At 36.3% G+C, this 23,275-nt stretch overlaps 1 protein-coding gene across 1 annotated transcript in view; it reads right to left on the reverse strand.

The window, feature by feature from the left end:
* The window catches only part of CD109 (CD109 molecule), a 105,386-nt gene that overhangs the window by 8,037 nt on the left and 74,074 nt on the right, over window positions 1-23,275 (reverse strand). The window contains exons 21-30 of the mRNA XM_006926378.3: window positions 21,403-21,516; window positions 19,782-20,000; window positions 18,866-19,010; window positions 16,810-16,986; window positions 9,038-9,119; window positions 6,893-7,121; window positions 5,724-5,889; window positions 3,886-4,076; window positions 3,013-3,168; window positions 1,949-2,014 (exon numbers count right to left, since the gene is read on the reverse strand). Coding sequence (XP_006926440.1) covers window positions 1,949-2,014; window positions 3,013-3,168; window positions 3,886-4,076; window positions 5,724-5,889; window positions 6,893-7,121; window positions 9,038-9,119; window positions 16,810-16,986; window positions 18,866-19,010; window positions 19,782-20,000; window positions 21,403-21,516 — 1,545 coding nt within the window. The remainder of the gene's footprint in view (window positions 1-1,948; window positions 2,015-3,012; window positions 3,169-3,885; window positions 4,077-5,723; window positions 5,890-6,892; window positions 7,122-9,037; window positions 9,120-16,809; window positions 16,987-18,865; window positions 19,011-19,781; window positions 20,001-21,402; window positions 21,517-23,275) is intronic.

The raw sequence follows: 23,275 nt of genomic DNA on the forward strand, positions 1-23,275 counted from the left end.
GGAGGAGGACACTAAACCTTTAGTACCCACCATGGATTTATATACTTTAAAAAAGTCTTCTCTCTAAGCCTTCATCTTTCAAACCTAAGAGTTCCAACTTTTCATTCTGTCATACCTGAGGTGCATAATCCTTAATCCCCTTGATCATTCTGGTTATCTCATTTTGGATATTCTCCAACTGTTTCTTAAACTACAGTACATTATAGAGTATTCTTGGAGCGGTTGAAGAATGGTTTCATAAAACTGGAGAGATGGTCTCTATTATTTTCATCATCCCTTTTCCAATGGCATACAATTGTCCTTTAAGAACCACTGTCTTCAGGAAACAAACAAGGGCTACTAGATTTGTCCCCAGGGTCAGAATTAATATCCAAAATTATACCTGAGAATTAGGCTTTATGTTTGGCCTATGGTAAAGCTCAACTCAGAAAATATCAAGAGACCTTGCAGTTTATTTCTAACAGCTTAGCATTTTATTACCCAAAAGAGGTTAACATTTACTGCAAACCTGAGAGTCTTCTGTGCTCTTTCTTTTCCAGGGCACTCACAAAAATATCAACTAAAGGAAATCTCAATACCTATTTCTAGGTGACTAATTTTTTTGCAACGTTTTTCTCCATCATGAGAAGTGACTATTGGTCCCTACCTCTTGTTTTCTGCATGTTGACACAGACATAGGACTGGTGAACATTCTGACTAGTAGGTACCATATTGACTACTGCCATCAAACCTCAAGTAAAAATCATTTGGCTTGAGTATTTTACTTACATTTGGTTTATCAAAAATAAATTCCAACCAATTTGGTGATTTAAGTTGATTTATTTTTCCAATCATATCTAAAATATCTTTGTGTATTTACTTTTGGATTTACTGTTGACATTGAAAGATGCATTTAGGAATGAGAATTTTCACATGGGCTTTGTCAGTAAAAACCAGTACAGGTTATTCACTCTTTTCCTTTTTCATTGAACAGCATTCCTTCTAACTGTCATTGTTGTTCCTTGGTTTTTTAAAAAACATTTACTGTATTTCGAGTATCACACAAAATAATCTTAGAATTACTTGGAAGTCTCCAAATTAAACCTGACACTTTGTCCTACTTAGCAAGTGTGCTAGTTCTCTTGCCTAGAACAGTCGTACTGGTTTTTGAAAAAGTACCTTTTCTCTGTAAGAGCCTTTTTTTTCCAAAATCTCAGTAAGTCTTTCAGGGTTTGTCTGGTTTGTTTTTCTAATCAGGCACATAATCATTTTCGGTCCTATCATATATTATGTTGGGTTTCCAATAAGATGATTTGCAGTCCCTATGATCTTCAGTCCCTATGATTTTCATGTATTATTTAGTATAATAATTATTTCTTTCAGTATTTTTCATTCTACTTCCATTTTATTCTAGCCCCTATTGCAGTATATAGGTAGATTTCTTTGGATTTTCTTCTTGTGCCAGAACATATCATGCTTTAATTGTTTTACTTATCATTATATAAGATTTTACATTAAAGGGATACATTTCCTATCTTTAGGTCAATTACTTGTAATACCACTGTGACCTTTATAATGTTAGATGAATATTAAGTTGCAAGTAAAATGCATTTTTGTTTATCAAGTCATGGCATTACAATCCTGAGCTGTATTTTCATAAAACAAGGTGTGAGTTCTCGACAATTCACATGAATAATAATGGAGGATTTTAATCCTTACTTTGAAAAGCATATAATAGTCAAGAAATATTTTTCTAAAAGATTATCAATTATATAGTTGCTGTCTACTCTCTAGCTAATAACATTTCTAGTACTTTTTACTTAAAAGGGAGATATATCTTGCCTAAGTCATAGAAACAAATCATTAAGAATTTTATAAATTATAAAGTTAAAGATTTAGCAGTGCCCCAAACCAAAGAATTATTTTACAAATCATATATAACTAAGCAAAACTAAACATTATGACATACCTGACAAATAGCAAATCCAAAACCATTTGCAGAAATATTAACTTCAGTTGGCTCTAACACAGCAAGCTGAATAAAGGTGGGAAAAAAGTGAATAAAGTTAATTTTCTGTACCTCAGTCCTTCCAAGTAGCACAAGAGGTCAGTGTTATGAGGAGTGTAAGTAATCTGTGGAAAGCTCTAAGAACTTTACATGGCCTCACATATCAAAAGCTATGGGAAGTGGTTACTCTCCACACTCCACCCTTTGGGAGTGCACATCATTGCTACAGACAGGTCTGCCCTTCTGTAGAGGTTAAAGCATGAAAGACAAAAAACAAGTCATCTCCCTCCATTAACCTCCCTTAATCAGTGCCTAATCCTCTGGCCTTCCTGAGAACACAGTGACACATCATCGCTGATATGACTAAGTTTTTTCCTTCTTTTTCCTTTGCAGTCACCTCTCTTCTTCAGTTTCCAGCCCTGAAGTTATCACTTTCATCCATTACCCTCAAGTCCCACAAGGTTACCCAGGGGAATAAAATTAGGGTCTAGCATAGGCCTTGACTCCATTGCAAAGTAAGAATTCTACTATTGGTTCTATAGATTCTCCTATGAAGACATATGGTGCAGCTGAAATGAACATGGTCTTTGAAATCATGGGTTCAAATCTTAGCTCTACTGTTACTAGTAACATGATCTTGAGCAAGTTACTTAACCTTTCTCAGTCTCAGTTTTAACATGAGTACAACAGGGATAAAAGTACTTGCTTCTTAATGTTGGTTTGAGAAGTAAATGCAATAGCACATGTGAAGAAATCTGGCACAGTGCCTGCAAAGAATAGGAACTCAACAGGGGTTCATTCTTTTCCCAATAGAACAGTGCTATGTTTTCTTCTATTCCAAACTTTCCACCCCTTCTCCCTTTTCTGGCTCAGCAAATCTAACCAAAAGAGGCCCTCCTCCCAGTCTCTCTACAGGGCACTGGGAGCCAGTCTTTTTGGAGTCAATAAAACAGAAATAAATAAATCAGTTTTCCAGCATAAAGATTCATCTACCCAGAATTTTAGATAACTACCCCATCCCACACCTCTGCTGTCTGGAGGAGAAAGCGGTTCTCTGTGTCAATCAGAAACTTTACAGGACTCGGTGAACTGGGCCCCGTCACGGCCACTTGGATATTTGTCCTTTCTGTGTTCATTAGGGCTGCAAATTCAGAGAGGGCCTTCAAGGCCACAACTGTGTCCTGTTGAGGAAAGAAAAATGTTTGTGCATGTAAGTGTATGTCAAGGTCTCCAACGAGTAAATTTAGTAATGTTTAGGATGCCCGCTATACATTCATCTATCTTCCTTGAGACTGGAGCTCTCCTTTACTCATCTTTGAATCTCCTGGACCCACAGTACATGAGAGTCTCAGAAAATATCTGCTGAATGGGACTGAGCATCTTCTAAATCAGCTACTACAGATGAAAAACGCTAACATAAACTGAGACTAATTTATTCCATGTAAATATCAAATAGGACATTTATATCTATGATAAATAATTAAAATTAGTAACTTAAACCTTTTACTTAAGTTACTAAACTTTTAAACTGCCCAGTAATTTTATGAAGTCATGATAAAAAAGCAACCACATAGTTCCTAAGAACATATAGAGATAGATAGGTAGTCATATAGAGAGATAGATTAGATAGATGATAGATAGATAGATAGATAGATAGATAGATAGATAGATAGATAGATAGATAGATAGATGATAGATAGATGATAGATAGATAGACAGATAAGATAGATAGAGATAGATAGATAGATAGACAGATAAATAGATAGATGATGATAGATGATAGATAGATGATGATGATAGATAGATGATAGATAGATGATAGATAGATAATAGATGATAGATAGATAGATAGATAGATAGATAGATAGATAGATAGATAAAAAACTATCATCACTCACCTGGGTAGATCCAAAACCTCCCTGGCTATTTCTCTGCTTACTTAGCCACCTCATAATTGGGATTCCCTCGGAAATCTTATATTGCAGAAAATGTGAGAGCAGTGCATAGGCTGCAACTTCAATATCCAGGGAGCTTGGCTGCCATGATTCAGAAAGCTTGGACACAGATGACACCCAGAATTGCATGTCTCCTACAAGAGAAAAGTAATAACAATCTAACCAATTACAGAAAAAGTACACTTTATACCATAAAATATTCTTACACTGTTCCAAGTTCTACTTGACTAGCATAAAAATATATATATATACATTTCTATATATGGGTATATTTATGCCAAGCAAATACATGTGTATTCACACATACACATATATGCACATATATATGCATATTTATATGTCACTTTTTAAACTAATAAATCTTATAAATTTTCATCCTTTTCTTATTGCTTACATTTAAAGATGTTGTGATGAAAATATTTTCCCAAGAGAAATTCCATATGTTTGGCTCAAGACTAAACAGCTATAATAAAAGAAGAAAAGAGAAAAAAAACACTATATTCCAGAAGATAATGCACGGAACTTTTCTGACCAGGCCATCCCAAAAATATTTTAGGACACACTGGAAAGATCCCTGTTCTGGGTTAATCGCCCATTAACTGCTCTAACGTTTTGGGAAACTTCTCCTTTTTTATTATCTGAAAGTTGGTGTTATAAGTTCAAAATCCAACCCCTGAGAAAAAATGAGAAACCCTGGCCAACTCAACAGTCTTCCTGGAGATATTCCTACTAATCCCTAGAGAAGCATCCTGCTTGGTGCCTCCCCCCTCTTTCAGATATTATTAGTTAGATGATTATTATACTTAGGTGGAATGTGAAATAACTACACTTAGCCAAGTAGAGAAGAAGAAAATGTCAAAGACTACTTCAGCCGCTATGAAATAACCTCCTAGTTCCCAGTGCTGCAATAGATAATATAAATTCAATCTAAATTACTGCTAATAATAATAATACAATACTTTTACAGTCTCAGACATCTCTAAGCACTTTCTACAGTTATCCCTTCTTGAATTAGCAGAGCTTTGAATCAGTGGACGTTACCTAATGCCCACACCCATATTCATCTCTCTCTCTCTCTCTCTCTCTCTCTCTCTCTCTCTCTCTCTCTCTCTCTCCCTCCCTCTCTCACATATACACACACATCTGAATCCCTGACTATAGAGGCCATTTGGGAAGTAATAACACCTGTGCTTTCTGTCTTGCTTTAGCCCCTAAGCAGTCCTCATTCAACAAATAAATCATACATATAATTCACTAACAGTATTTTTTGGCATGTGCATTTCTATTAATTAGCATTTTAGTTCGCATTTTTGAACATCTGCCATGTGGCAGGTGCTGTGCATTATCTCATTTAATCCTCAGAGAAACCCTAAAATTGGTGTTATTCTAATTTTACAGTTCAGGAAACTGAAACTCATAAAGGGAAGTAGCAGGACCAGAATCTAAACCCAAGTCTCTCACAACCCAATGTCTTAATGGCCACTGTTGGCCACCAAACCAGAAATGGTATCGAAGAATTCAAAGGGTAACTGACATCCAGCAGAACATATCTAAAAGAAGGAAACACCCAGGCCTCGAAATTCTCTAGAAAACTCTTGGCGAGGATGGGACCAGCCTGGCTATGTCAGTTCCATCTGATCGCATCTGCACTCAATTTTCATCCCATTCAGAAAATGTAAACATAATCAGTTTCATATCTGGCTTATAAAACTTTCTCACACAATTTATATAGTTCATAACACTTAACAGCCTCACAATGTCAGAAGGATCCCATGCATTACCTTCTTGTTCCGCTCTCCGAGTCAGCATATTCAAAGCTTCCTTGGCTTTAGGGCTCCCCACAAACGACAGCGCATAAGTTATAAGAGCTAGAGTATAATTGTCTGAAATTCCTCTGTTGAATTCAGACTCCAAAAAGTTGATAGACTCTTGCACATCAATATTAGGCTTGAAGGAAAAAATATATATACTTTACCATTCAAAATAACCCCGAAAGTATTTTCAAACATTCACTTAAAAAATAACATCAGTGTCTATTGAGCACCTGACTTTGCCTAGGCAGTGAGACTCAACAGTGATCGTTGACATTTATAGATCTGACATGCATTTTGAAAATAACACTGCTTTGCAGTTTTATAAGTAAAAAGGCACTAGTCCTTAGAGGGAATAAGAAATAAGAAGTAGAACTTTTGCCAGTGTTTCTCACCTTGAATATTGTTAACTCAGATGACAGTATAAAATACAGCTTGAGAAAGATATTTCTCCTATTTGATCTCAGGTATTGAAGTTGTAAATTCAGGGGAAAGTTTATCTTCTACATGCCTAGTACTGGGATAGGAAAATGGTAGGGGCTTAATATAGAGAACAGCTGTTTTTGATCATGTGAGATGCAGTTAGCATTAAGCAGTAAAGGCATCAATCACTGAAACAGCTCTGGAGCAAAATTAAGCTCATTAGCATAACTTTCCACGCACACTCATTCTCATCCAGATTTCCATGCCCATTTAACACACTTTTTTCAAGTGTGTATGTACATTGTACTAAATTAGTAGACATTGTAATTGACATTTTAGAAATAAAAAAAAAATCCTTCATCACCTAAATTTGCTAGAATGCATTCCCAAATTCTGAAGAATTTTCTGTCTCCTAAGAAATTAATCTTTCCAATGATAAAGTATATGTTGACTCATCTTACCAACAACAAGTACAATATTCATATTAGAATGCATTTTTAGAATTCTCTTCATTACTCTGAAAGAGGGGATCAATATTTTTATTCTCAGCATTTGGAATGTGGCCACACATGCAAAGCAAAAGGGTGCCCAAATTCAGACTTCAAATATGATATAAAATTGCAATCTCTTTAAGTTTCCAAACACATATCTGACCCATCAAGACCTACTTTCCTTGTAATTTCTCACCCTCATTTATTAAGTTAAAGATTAAATACCTGATAATTTTTATATTTCAGAAGAGAAGTCACAATATAAGCTGTAAGTGTTACTGGACTTTTATTTCCACCTTGAAGCTCACTATGGATCACTCTTCCTGGCTCCCAAAATTCACCATTGGATTTCTGATGTCCTTTAAGCCAAGTATATGTTCTGTGTAACACATTCTGATCAATATCTATGTAAGCATCAGCTTCGAGGAAACATCTTAAAACAAAAGCTGACAACCTTGGTAGAGAAGGGGGAAAATTACATAAAATACACTTTACAAAAGTCCTCCAAGTAATGCTGAGCAAGAAAAACACCAACGATAACACTTTTTTTCCATCAGAAGATTCACCAAAAAGAAAATCACTGAAGAATAAACAAAGACAAGAGAGACAACACAAGCAACTCTGCCCAGCTGGTAGACTTGGTTTCCATTTGAGTATGGCCAAGACATTTTAGGTCAACTCAAAATATCAGATTTGGAAAGGAATTTAGAAATCATCTAATCCAGCCTCATTATTTTATAAATTGAGAATGTGACACCCCAAGAGAGTTAAATAAATTGTCCAAGGTTATTCACCTTTGGACTGTTCTAGGTATTTGCCAAGGAAGATCTCATTACATACTTTATTCAGTCTGATGAAATGTATATAGTTCACAATCCCATCATACTTTTAGTAGAGGAAATGGATGTTTTCTCTCCTGTAGGACAGGAGTCAGCGAATTATAGCTTGTGGGCCAAATCCGTTGAGCCAGACCTGGCCCTTGGGCCGAATACAGCCCAGGGTCTTTTATATGTACCTCTCCCCTCTCCACTCTCCATCTAAGAATGATTTTTAAAGGACGAAATGAAAGAAAAAGGAAGGAACGGAAGGAAGGAAGGAAAGGAAGTCAGGGAGGGAGGGAGGGAGGGAGGAAAGGAGAGAAAGAGAGAAACAGAGGATAGAAGGTAGGGAGGGAGGAATGGAGGGAGGGAGGGAAGAAAGGAGGGAGGGAGGGCTGAGAGGAGAGGGAAGAATAAGCAACTATGTGGCCTATAATGCCTAACATATTTCTATCTGCCCTTTACAGAAAAAGTGTGCCGATCCCTGCTATAGAACACCAAATATTGAGGTGAAAAGAATGTCAAGCAATAAAACACTGAAACCTTTCTATTTATGGATCTATATCTTGAATCATTCCAAAAGAAAATTTGAAGCAGATCTGTTTCATCCTATAAAAGATTTGGCGGGGTAAACATTACTAATATTCAGTAATATCTAGTCTCTTTTACTTTGAGTATGCAGAGGAATTCACTTCATTGGCTCCCTGAAGTTAAGCATGGCCATGCGACTAGCTCTGATCATGATAAAGTGAAAAGAAATGCTACATCCAGGCTTAAGTGTCCAATTGCCAGTGCTGGATACTCCAGCCTTCTCTCCCTCCGCACTGGCAAGCCTGGAACTTCCTAGTAAGATTGTGAGGTGGCCGCCGCTGAAGCAAAGTCTGCAGAGCCCCCTGCTGGCCCAAAATGGAAATGCAGCACGAGTAAGAAAGAAACCTTTATTATAAATAGCTCCTGAGATTTAAAGGGTTGTTTGTTACCAAAGCATGCCTTGTCTAACCCAACTAATACAGCTAGTCAATCTTTTTCTGAGTGTAATACAGAACTGAAGATAGTTCAGGGAGAAAGTGTAATCATCTAAAATCAATCATTCAGAGATTCCATTCTGGAGGAAATTCTGGATATTCATTACTTAATTTCATAATGTTTTTCACACATACACACACATAGAGAGAGAGAGAAAAACAACCTTAAAATAACTACGTTGACTGCGTTAACACAAAATTCATGTTAATCAAGTTATATTAAAGAAAGAACTGCATCACAATCACCCAGTATTTCTAACTGATTTTTCTCATCAGCTGCACCATCATCATGAGGTATTTTTATTGCTGCTTTCCTCACAAAAAAAAAAAAAAAGGATTTATGACCTCACTTTTCTAAACAAAAACACTTGGTTTGTTAATGTTCTAAAATCATATTTAAAAAGTCAAATGTCTTTTAAAGCAGCCTCTGAGCCTATGTATGTAACACGTGTCAACTGCATGGCCATGGTGACCTAGAGAAGGTACATTCCATGACAAGGATTTGTTTCATTAGCAAAGACACTTACCATGTGCTCCCAGAAGGGTCATGATTCCCAAAAGCACTGAAAGAGCCATCTTCCCTCTGATAGAGAAGTTCTCTCTGGTAACCTGAAGACACCAAAATAAATCATCAGGATAGTCAACTTGCAGTGAATTAAAGTTTCTGATCATGACTTCATATTGAAGAAATGTGCACAGAGAATGAGAAAGATGAAAACAGCAAATCAACACTAATATCGAATATTTTCTATGTTAAGTGCTGTGGGATATTTAAAGTACCAGAAATTTTCAAACAGAATGCTTAAAAAATAACTGTAATATCCCCAGCTTAAAGGAAATTCAGAAGAATACTATATTATCGACAACAATTCTAGTCATTCAAAAGCAAGCCAGTCAAAGATAGAGTTTTAACTCTGTAGTTTTCACAGTGGTTTCCATGCTTAGTCATCTAAAATTGTTTGCTACTTAAAAAAAAAAAAAAAACCTATAGTATCATAGTTAAAGTTTAAGGCTAAAACACAAAGTAAAAATCCTTTTTAGGTGGGGGGGTTGACAATAATCTAAGACAATGGCTCTAAAATTTCTTGTTCATGGCGAGCTGAGGTAAACCCAAAGACCAACTGGTCTGCCCACCACATCGATTCCAAGTTCTCACTAAAAGAAAAAAAAAAACTTGGTGGCAGTAATCAAGTCACAATATAGAAGTAAACTGGGGAGGAGGTTAAGTTTCATGCGTCTGCTTTGATAAAAACATATGTTTCAAATTTAAATAAATGGTTGCAAATAAGAGGCATATGTTTCATATTTGCAATGCCGTGCATGCAAGTCTCAAAGTCCAGTGAATGAAAAATCATAGACCAAACACTAAAGATTCACCAAACAACCCACAACAGACTGACTTGTTAAAAATGAAATTAAAATAGTAATAATTTATCATTAAAAATCAAACACAAACAAGAGCCAAAAACATTTCTGACTCCAGGCATTATCAATGATTCTCTGATAACCAAGAATTCTTCCTAAAAATTACAGAATTCTGCTACAGGCATTGCAGCATGGCCATGTAGAGCCTAGCAACCATAAACATTTGCACTATGTTAAATTCAATCCCTAGTAAATTCTTGTAATAAAAAATATTTACTTTATGAATTCCACATTTTAGAAGCTTCAATAGCTATAATTATTCGTATTTGACTAACAAAACATGAGCATTAGTATTTTAAAATTAGTTAATCTGCTCTTGCCATGTCCCAAACTCTTCTTCATGTGCCTTCCCACAAGAAACCCCAGATCTGAGTATAAGCGACAGTAAGACAAAAGGTATAAAAAAAAAGACATTGTTTCATGGTGATCTTTAAGACCTATGGTAAAAGAAATAAAAATAACACTTAAATGATGATAGAAGTTTGCTTAACTTGAAGAACAGGCTGTTAGGTTATAATCTTTATGCTTAACACTAAAATATTATGGTAATTAAATACCCAACCTTTATCCAACACTGACTAGGTGCCAGGAACTGTTCAAAGTCCCTTCAGGCATTAACCCAGGTAATTCTCACAACCCTACAAAGTAGATGCCATTATTATTTCCTTTTTAGAGATGATAAAACTCAGAATATACCAAGTGCAAGGTCATACAGCTGGTAGGTACTGAAACTAAGCATTAGCCAAAGTCTATTTGTCTCCAAAACTGCTGTTTCCTTTTAATTCAAAGAGCTCTTCCAATGATTAACCTATGCAAAGTCCTCAGAACCAAACCTTTTACATGGCAAGCTCTCAATAAGCAATAGGTATCATTTCATAACATGCATATAGGGGAAGACTTTCCAACTATTCAATTCTTTTTTTAAAAATTGATAATTTGATTAGAAAAAATTGTGTTAAATTTTCCATAGCAAAATACACTATTAGCACAGTTAAAAGACAGATGACTTAGAAGAAAATATTTGTAACATTTAAGAGAAATAATGGCTAATATCCTTAATATTAATATATAAATTTTATGTATATTATTTACATATTAGTATATATCTATACATGTACATATACAAAGAATTTTTTTAATTGAGAGGAAAAGATTAAAAATCTTTTAGAAAAAAATGAATAAAATACAAAAACAGACATTTCATAAAAAACAAAGATGGACTTTAATGTATGAAAAATGTTCAACTTATTAATATGCAAAATGAAAATTAATACTACACTGAGATACCATTTCTCAGTCATCACATTAGCAAAGATTCAAAAGCTAAGGAGACCAGTACTCATCCATTGCTGGAGGGAATTCAGAATGGTATAACTTCTGGAAAAAGTCTATGCCTTTTGACCCAATAATCCCATTTCTAAGAATCTATCTTGAAGACACACCTCCAACACCACAAAAATGTACATGCAGGAGATGTTTTATTACAGCATTATTTGTAACTGTGAAAATATTGGAAATTACCTAAATGCCCCCGGATTGGACACTGGTTGAATAAACTTTAGTACACACACACGATGCAATACTATGCAGCTGTCAAAAAAGAATGAGGACTCTCTCTCCGAACTGATGTGGAGTAATTCACTGGATATATATTAAGTGAAAAGTATATATGTTAAGTCTAAAACAGCAATATAAAGTATACTACTTTTTTGTGTTAAGAGAAAGAGAAATAAGAAAACATCTGTGTACATTAATTTCTGAAGAGACAGAGAAAGGAAGAAACTAGAAACTAATGAATTAAGTAAACAACAAGGGATAGAGAGAAGGGATACAAGAGGCACAGACACACTTTGCATATATCTTTTAGAATAAGTTTGACTTTTGGAAAGATATTAATGTTCTGCATATTCAAAAAATCAAATAAGAAAGAAAAAAATTAAATGACAGGCATTATTCTTACCACCTTACTTTAACATGTTTTAGTTTTCATGTGACCTTGAAATAAAACGATATATAATCTCTTCCTTTTTCAGAGCCAATCAAGGATCACAGAGAAGCAGAATAATTTTTTAATATTCACAAAGGAAATTATCAAGTGTCCAAGACATTCTTCCTTGATTTCTAGTTCAGAACTAAGTCCATCAGACACCAGAGTTTAACTCTGAACTCAGTCTGACAGGAGAGGAGGAGAGGGGAAGGGAAGAGAGAGGAGAAAAGAGAAGGAGAGGAGAAAGAAGAGGAAAAGAAAAAGAAAAAGAAAAAAAGAATAGGTTCAGGGCTCTTCATCACTACAGGAGGTGCTTCTGTGGGAAGAAGTACCAATGTCAAGGAGAAGACCACATGCCTCAAGCTCCCAAACAACTGCGGTTCCAAGTATGAGTTATTGTAAAACCGGTCAGAGAGATGAGCTCATGGAGATGAGATCAGTGCTTATGGAAATTACCCCTCAGGTGGCTGACCTCCAACAGCCCCATTAATATCAACAACTAGCGCCATTCTTCCACTAGGGGCAGCCAGCCCAGGGGAGGGGGAGGACTCACGGACAATCCCCAGTTGGGAGTGCATTTCTTGAGCTGCTTTAGATAAAACTGAGGATCCAACCACCCTCTGCTCCCATGGGAAAACAAAGGAATGAATCAGAACCTAGAGAGAGGAATTTACATGACTCTCCTGGTGAGAATCTCCTGTGAGTTTCCCTCCCTTGTCTTAAACAATCCATACATCGTTAAAAAACCCTAGGCTGCTTGTCCTCCAAATCACCCATTCCATAAGCAGAAAAGGACACTGCTGACTCAGCTGTAATGTTTATTGTTAATACAAGTCAGTGCTCCAATGTAGTCACCTAAGTTGGAGACTTTTCATCATGATAAGTGAGAAAGACAAAAACATGGTGTTCTCCAAAAGTTTATGAAGAAATAAGGCTATTGCCTTTAGATTCATAGTTTTATGAAGAGCTCTTGAGTTACAAAGTAACAGTATAATCATAATTAACAGACACTTTGAAATATAGAAGTCCAGAGGCTGCTGAGATAATACCACATGAACAATCATTTATAAAGGGCCAGAAAAAATGCATACTTACTGGGCCATTAGTTTCTTTGAAACAGCCACAAATGTAAAATATTTACAATTTGTCATAATAAAGATGAAAGTACTATTCATAGAAACGCATAGAAAAGTAATGTTCTAACCACAATTTGACTTAGATTACTTCGTGTCGAAACTGCATACAAATAAAAGAGTAAAAACAGCTCCTTGCGACTACATCAATCACTTTCTCTGGTAAAAAGCTGATAAAGATATTCTCTGTACTAAAAAGACAGGTAATCATTGTCAACTTCCTTACTGTCTATGACATGACAGAGAAAGTGAACACCTCCTCCAGGTTCTTTTGTAGCATCTTCACTATGGCCTCTGGCCATTCTTGTGATGACCAAATGTAGCATCGGAATTCTGAAACTTACTCTTTTCCTGTTTTTATTTCAATAGAGAAAATGTAATGCGTTTCCAACTAAGTCTTGTCTGAGTCGCACTTGAAAAACTGAGCTTCAGGCACTATGATTTAAATATCTGAGGAAAACAAGTGCTTTAAGTCTCCAATTAACAGATTCAGGAGTTCCAGTCCTTATCAAAAACAGCTTTCCTTTTACAGTTCTATTTTTCTTTTGACAGCAAAAGATACTTCGTTCAATGATGTAGCTGTTATTTTGACCAAAAAAACAACGGATTAGGTTACAAGATTCCTGGGCCAAGCATGATTTAAGTAAAACAATGCGGTTTGTAAATGACATTTAAATAATATAATCATGACTTGTGCCAAAGGCACTTTAATTTCTTAAAAAATAAAAACAACTACAGTATATTTAAAAGACTTTGGCAAATATAATGGCAAAAGAAAAAACAGAGTCTCTGAAATGAGACACTGATTTCATAATGAAAATCATTATACCAAGAAGTTTTGGTTGACTACTTTGAAATATAATTCAGTTCAGCATGTGAAAAAATGTATCTGGGGGATCTCCATTGTACTGACTTCCAACAGCCACTTCACCAGTTCAGGCGACACAACGAAACCATTGGTTACATTTCCTAGCTGATAAGAACATGCCGGGGCCTGGTAGACCCCTTAGTGTTTATAAATAATCACCACATGGTGGAAGCACCTGATAGATCTAGGGCCCATCTCCACATTAGGATGATGAACCTAAGGCCCAAAGAAGTTAATATTCATAATAATGCATTCACCCATTCTGTACTGATTGAGGTGTCCACACAAGGATACAATGGAGAAGAGATTAAACATGATCCCCATTGTCGGGGAGCTTACCTTCTAGTACAGGAGACAGATAACAGAAAAACACGATAATTTTAAATAAAGTTAAGTGTGATGAACAAAATAAAATGGAGTATATGAATGAGAGTTACTAAATGGTCAGGGAAGGCCGCTCTGAGGAAAACACCACCTGAATGAGAAGAAGGCCACCACAGAAAGGTCTGGGGGAAAAGCCTCTTAGAAGGAGGAAGAACAAGTTTAAAGGAAGCACCGTGGAGCTGGAAGTGCTCCAGATGTAGCCAGGCAGGGTACCAAGAGAGGGCAGCGTCAAGTGAGGTGAAAGATAGAAGCCAGGCCAGTGCGGACAGAGCCATGTAGGCTGAGGCCAGGAACCCACTGGAGAAGTTTAAGAAAGGAAGTAAGAGGATTTTGATATTATCAAAAGATTCCTTTTACATTATGTGGAGACTGTGAACACAGAAGCCAAGAGTCTATTTAGGCCGCCACCGGAGTAGTCCAGGTGAGCAATGATGGTGTTTGAATGCAACAACTAGTTGTGGGATGGAGAGAGCAGAAGAATTTCACATTTGTTTTTAAAAGTAGAATGGCCAGGATTTACTTGCTGACTATAGACTCTAACTCCCTAGTTAGATGTAACTACCTGACTACACTATAGCTGACAGTTACTGGGCATTTACTGTTTGTTAAATAAAGTGCTAAAATAACTCATTGAATCTTCAAAACCAGGGTAATCTTTATTACAAGAGGGAGAAATGAGGCTCCAGGCACCAGGAATCTAGCCCAAAGCAAGAGGCAGGATTAAGAGCCCAAGTCTGGCCTCCACGACAGGTGCTGGAACCACCAGGCCTACTTCTCCCGAGGTGGGGCTCACCTACTTCACAGCAGAAGTGGTTTTCATTCTGAAAACTTGGAAGACTATGTGGCATTTAGAGAACAATGCTTTTTCTCTCCACTGGCCCCTCTGTGCCTTCTAACGACCAGCAAATGTGAGGAAGGTTCCCCAGCAATCAAAGAAATGGCGCCACCGGAGGGCTGCTTTGAAAAACTGCAGTCTGGGCACCTACCTGGCCTGGACTGGCTGAGGGAACAACGCTTCTTTCGGTAAAAAAAAAAAAAAAAAAAAACAGTCTTTTTGGGAAAAAAAAAAAAAAAAAAAAAAGATTCTGTGGATTTGAACTCTTCATTTTTTGGAATATCTGCTGACTCAGAGCAGTGTCTAGGTCACAAATTCAAATTATTTTTAAGGGATGAGTGATTGTTCCTTAAACGGTTCAAACTATAAAACTTACTCTGTCTTGATGTGGACTAGACTTACCGGGGTGATCACATCATAGGGTGTATAAATGTCTAATCACTATGTTGTACACCTGAAACTAATATAATATTGTATGTCTAATGGAATTGAAAAATAAATTTTTTAAAAATCTTATTCTGTCTTTTTAAGGCATTAATATTTGATTAGCCAGCATTACAATTCATAAAGCATGAAATATATGAAATTATGTGGCATTTTCTATAATATTTTACTTTATTAAAATATCCCAAAGAATGTATATCGAATTATAAAATACTATCTGGTTCCTACAGACTACCTACTTTAACCCAGTGAAATTAAATTTCAAATACAAATCGGAATCTTGTTTTCAAAAGATGCAGAGTTAAAGTATGACAATTTCAAATATTTTTACTCACCTCCTTAAATATAATCATTATGGCAATATGCAAAGATATCATTTGTTTTTAACATGGCATACACTCTACCACAGGGAGCGCCTGGAGTTCAAATTCCAGCTCTGCCACTCACTTGCTAGGTGACCCTGGGCAAGTTAGTTAACTTTTCTGTGCCTCAGTTTTCCTCAACTGTAAAAAGAGGAGGAATACTAATACTGATTGTGAGCATTAAATTAGAACACTGCCTGCCACATGGTAAGCACTCAGCTCATGTTAAACGTTGGTATTATAGCAAGCTGTAGACACAAAGCGATGGTGATACAAACAGTATCAGCCTCGCAAGGAGTCAGGGTCGAGTCATCACTGGCATGCATGGCATTTCTGAGGGTCAAGAAGGGCCTCCCCATACAAATATTTCTCCCCTAACCATCTGTTCGACATTTTAAATGCACTGCAGAGGTCCCCACCATGCAACACCACCTGTGTTTAGGAGATGGTCTTCTCCACTGGACTGAGAATTTCTCAAGAGGACAGGCTTGACTTCCTGTTTACTCAGCACTAGAGCTGCCCTGGCCCTACGGCACTAAGAGATGCTCCATAAACGTGTAACGAACAGACAAACACTCACTCCCTTAGATTTTTAAGTAGCTTTAAATTTCGAGTCCCTTATTAAAATATAAACCCCTCCAGAAACAGACTCCTTAACAAACAAGCAGCAATTAGCAAACAATTAGCTGAAGGAAGAACGGTAACAGCTTCCCATTAGCACATTCCAACACCATCCTGTCCCACAATCACAATCACTTAGCAAAGACAAAAATGCGTCTATTTTGAAACATGGTCTAGAGTGAATTCCACCTAAAAATAAAAATTTTTTTGCAAACGAAAGTAGGTTTCTAAAATGCTTACCTTGTCTCATAAATGCAAGCGCTTTTTCTTTTAAATTCTCTGTCAGTTGTTTCTTTTTAGTCAGGTAATCCAAAACATAAATATTTGGAGCAAAATTTATCATGTTCTGTTCACCACAGCCATAAGGCATCCGAATCAATGAGGCTAAGCCATTGATGGAAGAACCAAGAATATCTCCTGAAAGCACAAGATATTCAATACATTCATCAACTACCCAATATCTGCACCTGTGAGTACAGAAGGCACCCACTGCTCAGAACAGAGAAGAAACTTTATATCAAGTTTTTAGGACGGGTGCTCAAATAAATGATAATATAGTGGTACTGAACTTATAGATTATATGACAAATTAGGACACTTTTAGCTCAGCTAAAGACATAAGCATACACTATGCAAAAAATAAATTTAAAAATTAATTCTTGAACAAAAATGTCAGGAATTAAGCATTAGAAAGCCATCATTCTTATATAGGAAAGAAATATTTTATTAGTAATATTTTTCATATAAATAGAACTTCATTCTGATTTCTTACAAATACATTACAGATACTTGAGAAATAATTTTTTTTAAAGGGCAGAAATTATGGTATTTTTCAACATTCTTTATTTAGCAACAATAAAGTAGAACTAACAAATACAAGTATTTCAATGACTCTCAGGATCAAAAAGGATTAGGAATATTCTTCAAAGTTAGTAATAAAAAATTAAACAAGCACATGCTTAAAAGACTTCTCTGAGACACCAGGACTCAGAAAAAAAAAATAAAAATTCAGAAATACAGAGGCTGAGTTCTAATTCTGATCCCAATGTGGTTGAGCTATATGAAGAAGAATATTCTTCTGTGCTGTTTAGAAACTCATACCATTCCAAGTGCAAACACCTAATGAAAATCTGATCCTAAAAAAAAATTTTAAATGAATCCAAAAAGAGAGGAAGACCTCTTTCATACGAGTAGGCTGCAGCCATGCTACCATATGATGTCTTAAACTTTAGATGTTAACACAGAGAAATAAATAAAGGCTAGACAGATTCATTCCAATGTAAGGAGTGGTAGTATGCATTTAAAATTCAAGGCTTCGTCCCTTTGTGTGTACATGTGTGCACACATGCAGATGTAAGTGTACGTGCACTGCATCTTCCAGTGTGTATGCTGCATCTCCCAGCATCCCAACACTGTGGGAGATGCTTGGGCAGAATTTATTCCCCTAATAGAGAGCTTATTTAATTCTGTTTAAAAGATAAATCTAAGGCTCCAGAGAAAGTCCTCTATGGAGGAATTGGTTGTTTGGCGTTATAATAAAAAGCATTACACCTGCAGATGAGATTCAAAAGAACCTCTGAAAAAGTGCGTTGGGTCCTAACACCTTGAAGCCAATAGAATTTCAGTGTTTTGTAAAGTACAACTATATAAACAAACTGTGTAGAAGCTCTGTTGAATAGCTGATTCAAAAGTACTTTTAGGGTACCAGAAGGAGAGCTCAGAAAGGGTGCCAAATGTCAGAGTGTAGCTTCCTACTGTAAATGTGACTTGTGTCCTGCACAGAGAACTCAACATTTGGTTATCAGAAGCACTTGAGGAAGCGTTTCAAAATATATACACCCTAGCCTTAGCCCAACAGATTCTGATTGAGTAGGTTGAGAATGGAGCCCCAATATTTGTGTTCTTACAAAGCACCAAAGAAGGTTCTGCTATTTATCGGGGCTTGAGAGCCACAGAAGCCTGAAGCTCTGCTCTTGGAAATAACTTCCCTCTGCAGTCACAGTGAAGTGGGGCCTCACTACTCAAAGAAGCATCAGTATCACCTGGGAGCTTGTCAGAAATGCAGAATTCCAGGCCCCACCCCAGATCTCCTAAACCAGAATTTGCCTTTAAACCAGATGCCCAGGTGATTCATATGCACATTGAACACTGAGAAGAACGGGTATCAACTAAAAACGTACTGCAACCTCTTATCATTATTACTAAATAAGGAAATATGATACATCTATAAATAGATGAAAAAATAATATTTCATCGACGAATAAACCAGTAGTGATGATGCTATACTCTATTCTTACCAATTGCAGTGATCTGAACTCTTTCACTACCACTCACTGTATTAGGAGGAAAGGAGAAACTCAAAGTTTTCAGGGTCGTTTGTAGCTTGTTGTCAGTCAAATCCAACAAGATGGATTGTGAATATAATTTTTCTATTCCTTCAGCCTGTTGAAACAAAAGCAACACAGTTAGTATGGTCTTCACTCTTCTGTTTACAGAGAACTGTATGTAGATAATAAGATAAACATCTGGACTATTGTGGCTGCAGTATGTGTATGGTTAGGTAAGTACCTACAATTTCTTGACTCTTTCTTCGAATTTGTTAATAAGTGTTGACTTTCTAGTTAAATTAGACAAAAAGATTTCATGGAATGGAAATGGAAATGACAAAAAAGCAAATGAAAAGGTGATGAGAAAAACTCTCTGAGGTAGGTCTTATTATTATCCAAGAGATTACCCTGTCCAAAACTCATACTTGACAGAGCTGGAATTCGAACCCAGGGCTGCCTCACCCCAGAATACAAGTGCTTATCCACTATGCTGAGTTGTCTTTTTGTGCATACATAATGTCTTCTCTGAAAAAAAAAAAAAAAACCTCTGCGAAATCTCTTCTACCTGTATTGAGGAATTCTAGAATTCAAAATCTATATATCAACTTGCCATGATTTAATTAGGATCCCAATGTAACACAATTTGTAAATGTAACTAATCATAAAAAAGACTTGCTTTATAGTTGTACTATAAATTTAAAGAGGAAACTGGAAATTACTTCCAAAATGTGATATACTTTTTACACACAGATGAGAAAACACACCCAGGAGGGTGGGGGAGATGACCACCAGGTCTCACCAACGAACCTAACCAAGAAGAACCATCTTCTGTTTCCTTTTCAATTACATATTTCCATTTCACTTCTTTGAGACTTCAAGTATTTACCTTCACTAAAATCCTCTGGGTGATAGCATCAGAAGCAGCAGGTGAAATAGCCGTGACTGTGATGGGAATTTCCCCCAGATGTGTTGGCTTGACTGGAAAGAGAACAGTTGCCCCATCCTCACTGGGAACTAGAATGGTCTGCTGGTGTCCTGTTGCATTTATTTCATTCGAAGCCATAAGAATTTCAAATTTGTCACTTTTCTCAATGATTACCTTAACCTGGAAGAAAAAATTATCAAAGGTGTTGTATAATAAATGCTCCTCAGTAAAGTGCTGCTTTATCACCACGTTAAGTGCTATTTATCTGTGAGGCCCAAGACTAGAGGAAGATGAGACAAAGAGTCAGCCAAGGAGAGAATGAGAGGGTATCAGGGAAAACTTAGTTTCTTTCCTATGCTTTCTCCGTCTACCTCAAGATACGTGGGGAAAGGGCATTCTTCAGCTCCATTTCTAACATTAAACTCCCACAAACATTTAATTCTCTCATCTGAAGCTGTCGAGTGGTAAGGAGGTACCCAGAAAGGTTATTTCATGTCATGGTATTGCCACCAGCCTAATTTAATGGTTTCATCCTGGCGCACTGACCCCATTAGAAAAACCTGAGACAAACAGGATCAAATGTTTTCACATTCATTAAGTGTGACTCAGACATCAGTCCTGAAGCATACACCGGTTGGAAACTTTTGTAAAGTATGTCAAAGTTGCCAGTCTCATCAAGAATAGCATTTCTCTAGGCCTTACATCTTATGAATTGGTTTCCCATTTTCTCACCTGTTCCTCAAAATATTTTCTGTAGAGATAGTAATTATTATTGCCATTTTACAGGAAACTACGATTAAGTTAATTGCTGTTAAGTGGTAGAGCAGGACACTGAATAAGGGCCTCTGATCCCAGAGCTTTTGCTCCTTACACTGAAGCATGCTGACTAGATTAAAAAATAAAATTTTTAAATCAGAAACAATTTACTCTATTGACATGATGCTTAAAGAGACTATGGCATTTTCATGTAGTACCCTAATATTAAGGTTAATTACATATCTCTAGTTAGTCATTTGGTTAACTCTACTGTGGACACAACACAAACGGTGAGCCTCATCCTGCCTTCTAGGGAACTGACTAAGGAGACACAGCACATGATTCAAAAAACAAAGCCTAAAGAGAGAATGCACTATATAAACATGGGACAACAAACATAACAGAATGAGTAAGGAAAAGTATCTTAGTTTCAAGCTAGGTCTTGAATGGAATAAATTCTTGCCAACTGCAGTGGACACAGAATGACAGTGAAAAGTAGTAATACATTCTAGATGTGGGTAAGACTAGAAAAAAAAACTATGGGGAGCCAAGAAAGAGAAAAATTTGTCTCAGAGACAATACTGAAGTTACATGGCTAAGGTGGAGAACCATGCTGGAACAGAGAGGAGAGAATGCTTAGACGTGCGAAAAATATCCTTAGACATTAATAGGCAGAAGAAATCACTGAGAAAGTATGTTTTTAACCCTCCAGAAATGTATAAAAGGCTTAGATATCCAGAATCCAAACACTACAGAACCCAATCCCTACATGTTCTCCACTTTTTCCCTGAAGCATAAGTGATTAAAAAAATCTTTAATATGTTACCTCGGTGGCCTCTTTCAAGTAATTGAATATGGTTACTTCCAAAGCAAATTCTTCACCTCTGATTACAGAGTAGGGAAGATTCAAAAAAATGAAAAATGGCTGGAAGGCTTGTAGCTGGAAAGAATACAATGAGTACATATATTATTCAAGTCAAAATGCTTCGCATTTTACGTAATTAAAAGCAAATCTCACAAAACCCATGATGCTTGTAACTTCACAGAGAAATATCCATTTGCATATCAACAAAAAGCAAATAGCGACTTATACCAAATAAATGATAGTAAATTGATTTGATTTATGTTCGTTAACATAGTAATCACGACATTTTAAGTGCTTACTAGGAAACAGGTACTTAACATAAATTATTTCATTTAACCATAACAACCCTATGAGGCAAGCGTTATGCTCCTATTTTACGGAAATGAACTCTGAAACTCAGAGACCTCTACAACCAGTAGAATATCATATCGCTAGTAAGTGGAGGAGCCAGAACTAGATCCCAATGTGTCTAACACGAAGCTAAGTTCCCCTTGTACAATGCTATGTTCACTCTACCAATCTGCTTTAAAAGCCACTGGCCAAATCAAACAGCCCATTCTAGACTGATGTGTGGTGTTCTGCTTACTACCTTATAACTTAGATACACACGTTTACCTCCTCATTGGTGACTCAACTCTGACACTATTGGCCAAGTTCTCCAGGGGAAGCTGAACCCCTCCCCTATCTCTAAGGATAAATTTAGGCCAATGGTTCTTACTGGTGACAGTTATTCCCTCTAGAGGTTTATTTGGATGTTTGTAGAAGTGTCTTAGATTGTCATAATGATAAAAAGGTGCATTGACAGTTAGTGGGTGAAGGTATGCAATGCTCAGGACAGTCCCAAATAATGAAGAATTGTCCCATGTCCCTCATGATTCTTGAATGTCCCTTCAGACATTCACATAAAGTACCTGCTTATAATGACCTCAGCTTAAAACCTAATTCTAACTTATATATAAACCCAAAGCATTTTTCAATACACACTGAATCTTTCATGATATGACTATCTTGTAAATCAAAAAAAAGATTGCACTTGTTTTGTTTGTAACTTTCTCAAAAGTTGTTCACAGTTTCAGAAATTTACATCACCACAGGCAGGACCCCTGAAGGTTTTTGAGTTGCTAAAATAATACGTGCACATCAACCTGCATTTGCAGCTGTTACACACAGGGTGATTCTATGTATGGCATAAATATTTAAATGTTATTATGCCTTCTAGTGCAGCTATGCCTGGTCACTTATATCTTGAAATATACATTATTTTATTATACATTACTTTCCTTTTATTTCTCTCTAATATTTCACTTAGGGCATCATACTGACTTTTAAATTAAGTGTATAGGTATGTTAAATATTGTATGAATTTCATTTGGATGGTAAAGGGACAAAACAAAAAAAATCTGTTATAAAAAGGAGGCTTCAGGTATGACAGAGGTGAGAGCTACTGGCCTAACACTAATGACTAATATTATATTCCTCTTGCCAGTTTCTGGTTTAGGAAGTGACAAGTGATACAATTTGACCAAAGAGATGCAAAGAAATGTCTGCTAGGGGACATCTTGAGACGTTCTTCTCATCCTTGAAAAAGAGACACACTGAAATTTTCTCTTCTGGCCTTTGCAAGTGGCTGGCTTTGGTCAATAAGAAACTTTCTATTCAGATCTTAATATGGACCTACCACATTTAGTGGCTTAATACAGCTCATACTCTAAAATATAAAACAGATGAAAAAAAAGAAAAAAGAAAAACCAAGTAATCTCTAAACCATAATCAATATTATAAGCAGTCATTTTTGTTTTTTAATCCACTGAGGAGTTGACACTTTCTCCACTTT

This window comes from Pteropus alecto, unplaced genomic scaffold, assembly GCF_000325575.1.
Source record: "Pteropus alecto unplaced genomic scaffold, ASM32557v1 scaffold7, whole genome shotgun sequence".
NCBI classification, from domain to species: Eukaryota; Metazoa; Chordata; class Mammalia; order Chiroptera; family Pteropodidae; genus Pteropus; species Pteropus alecto.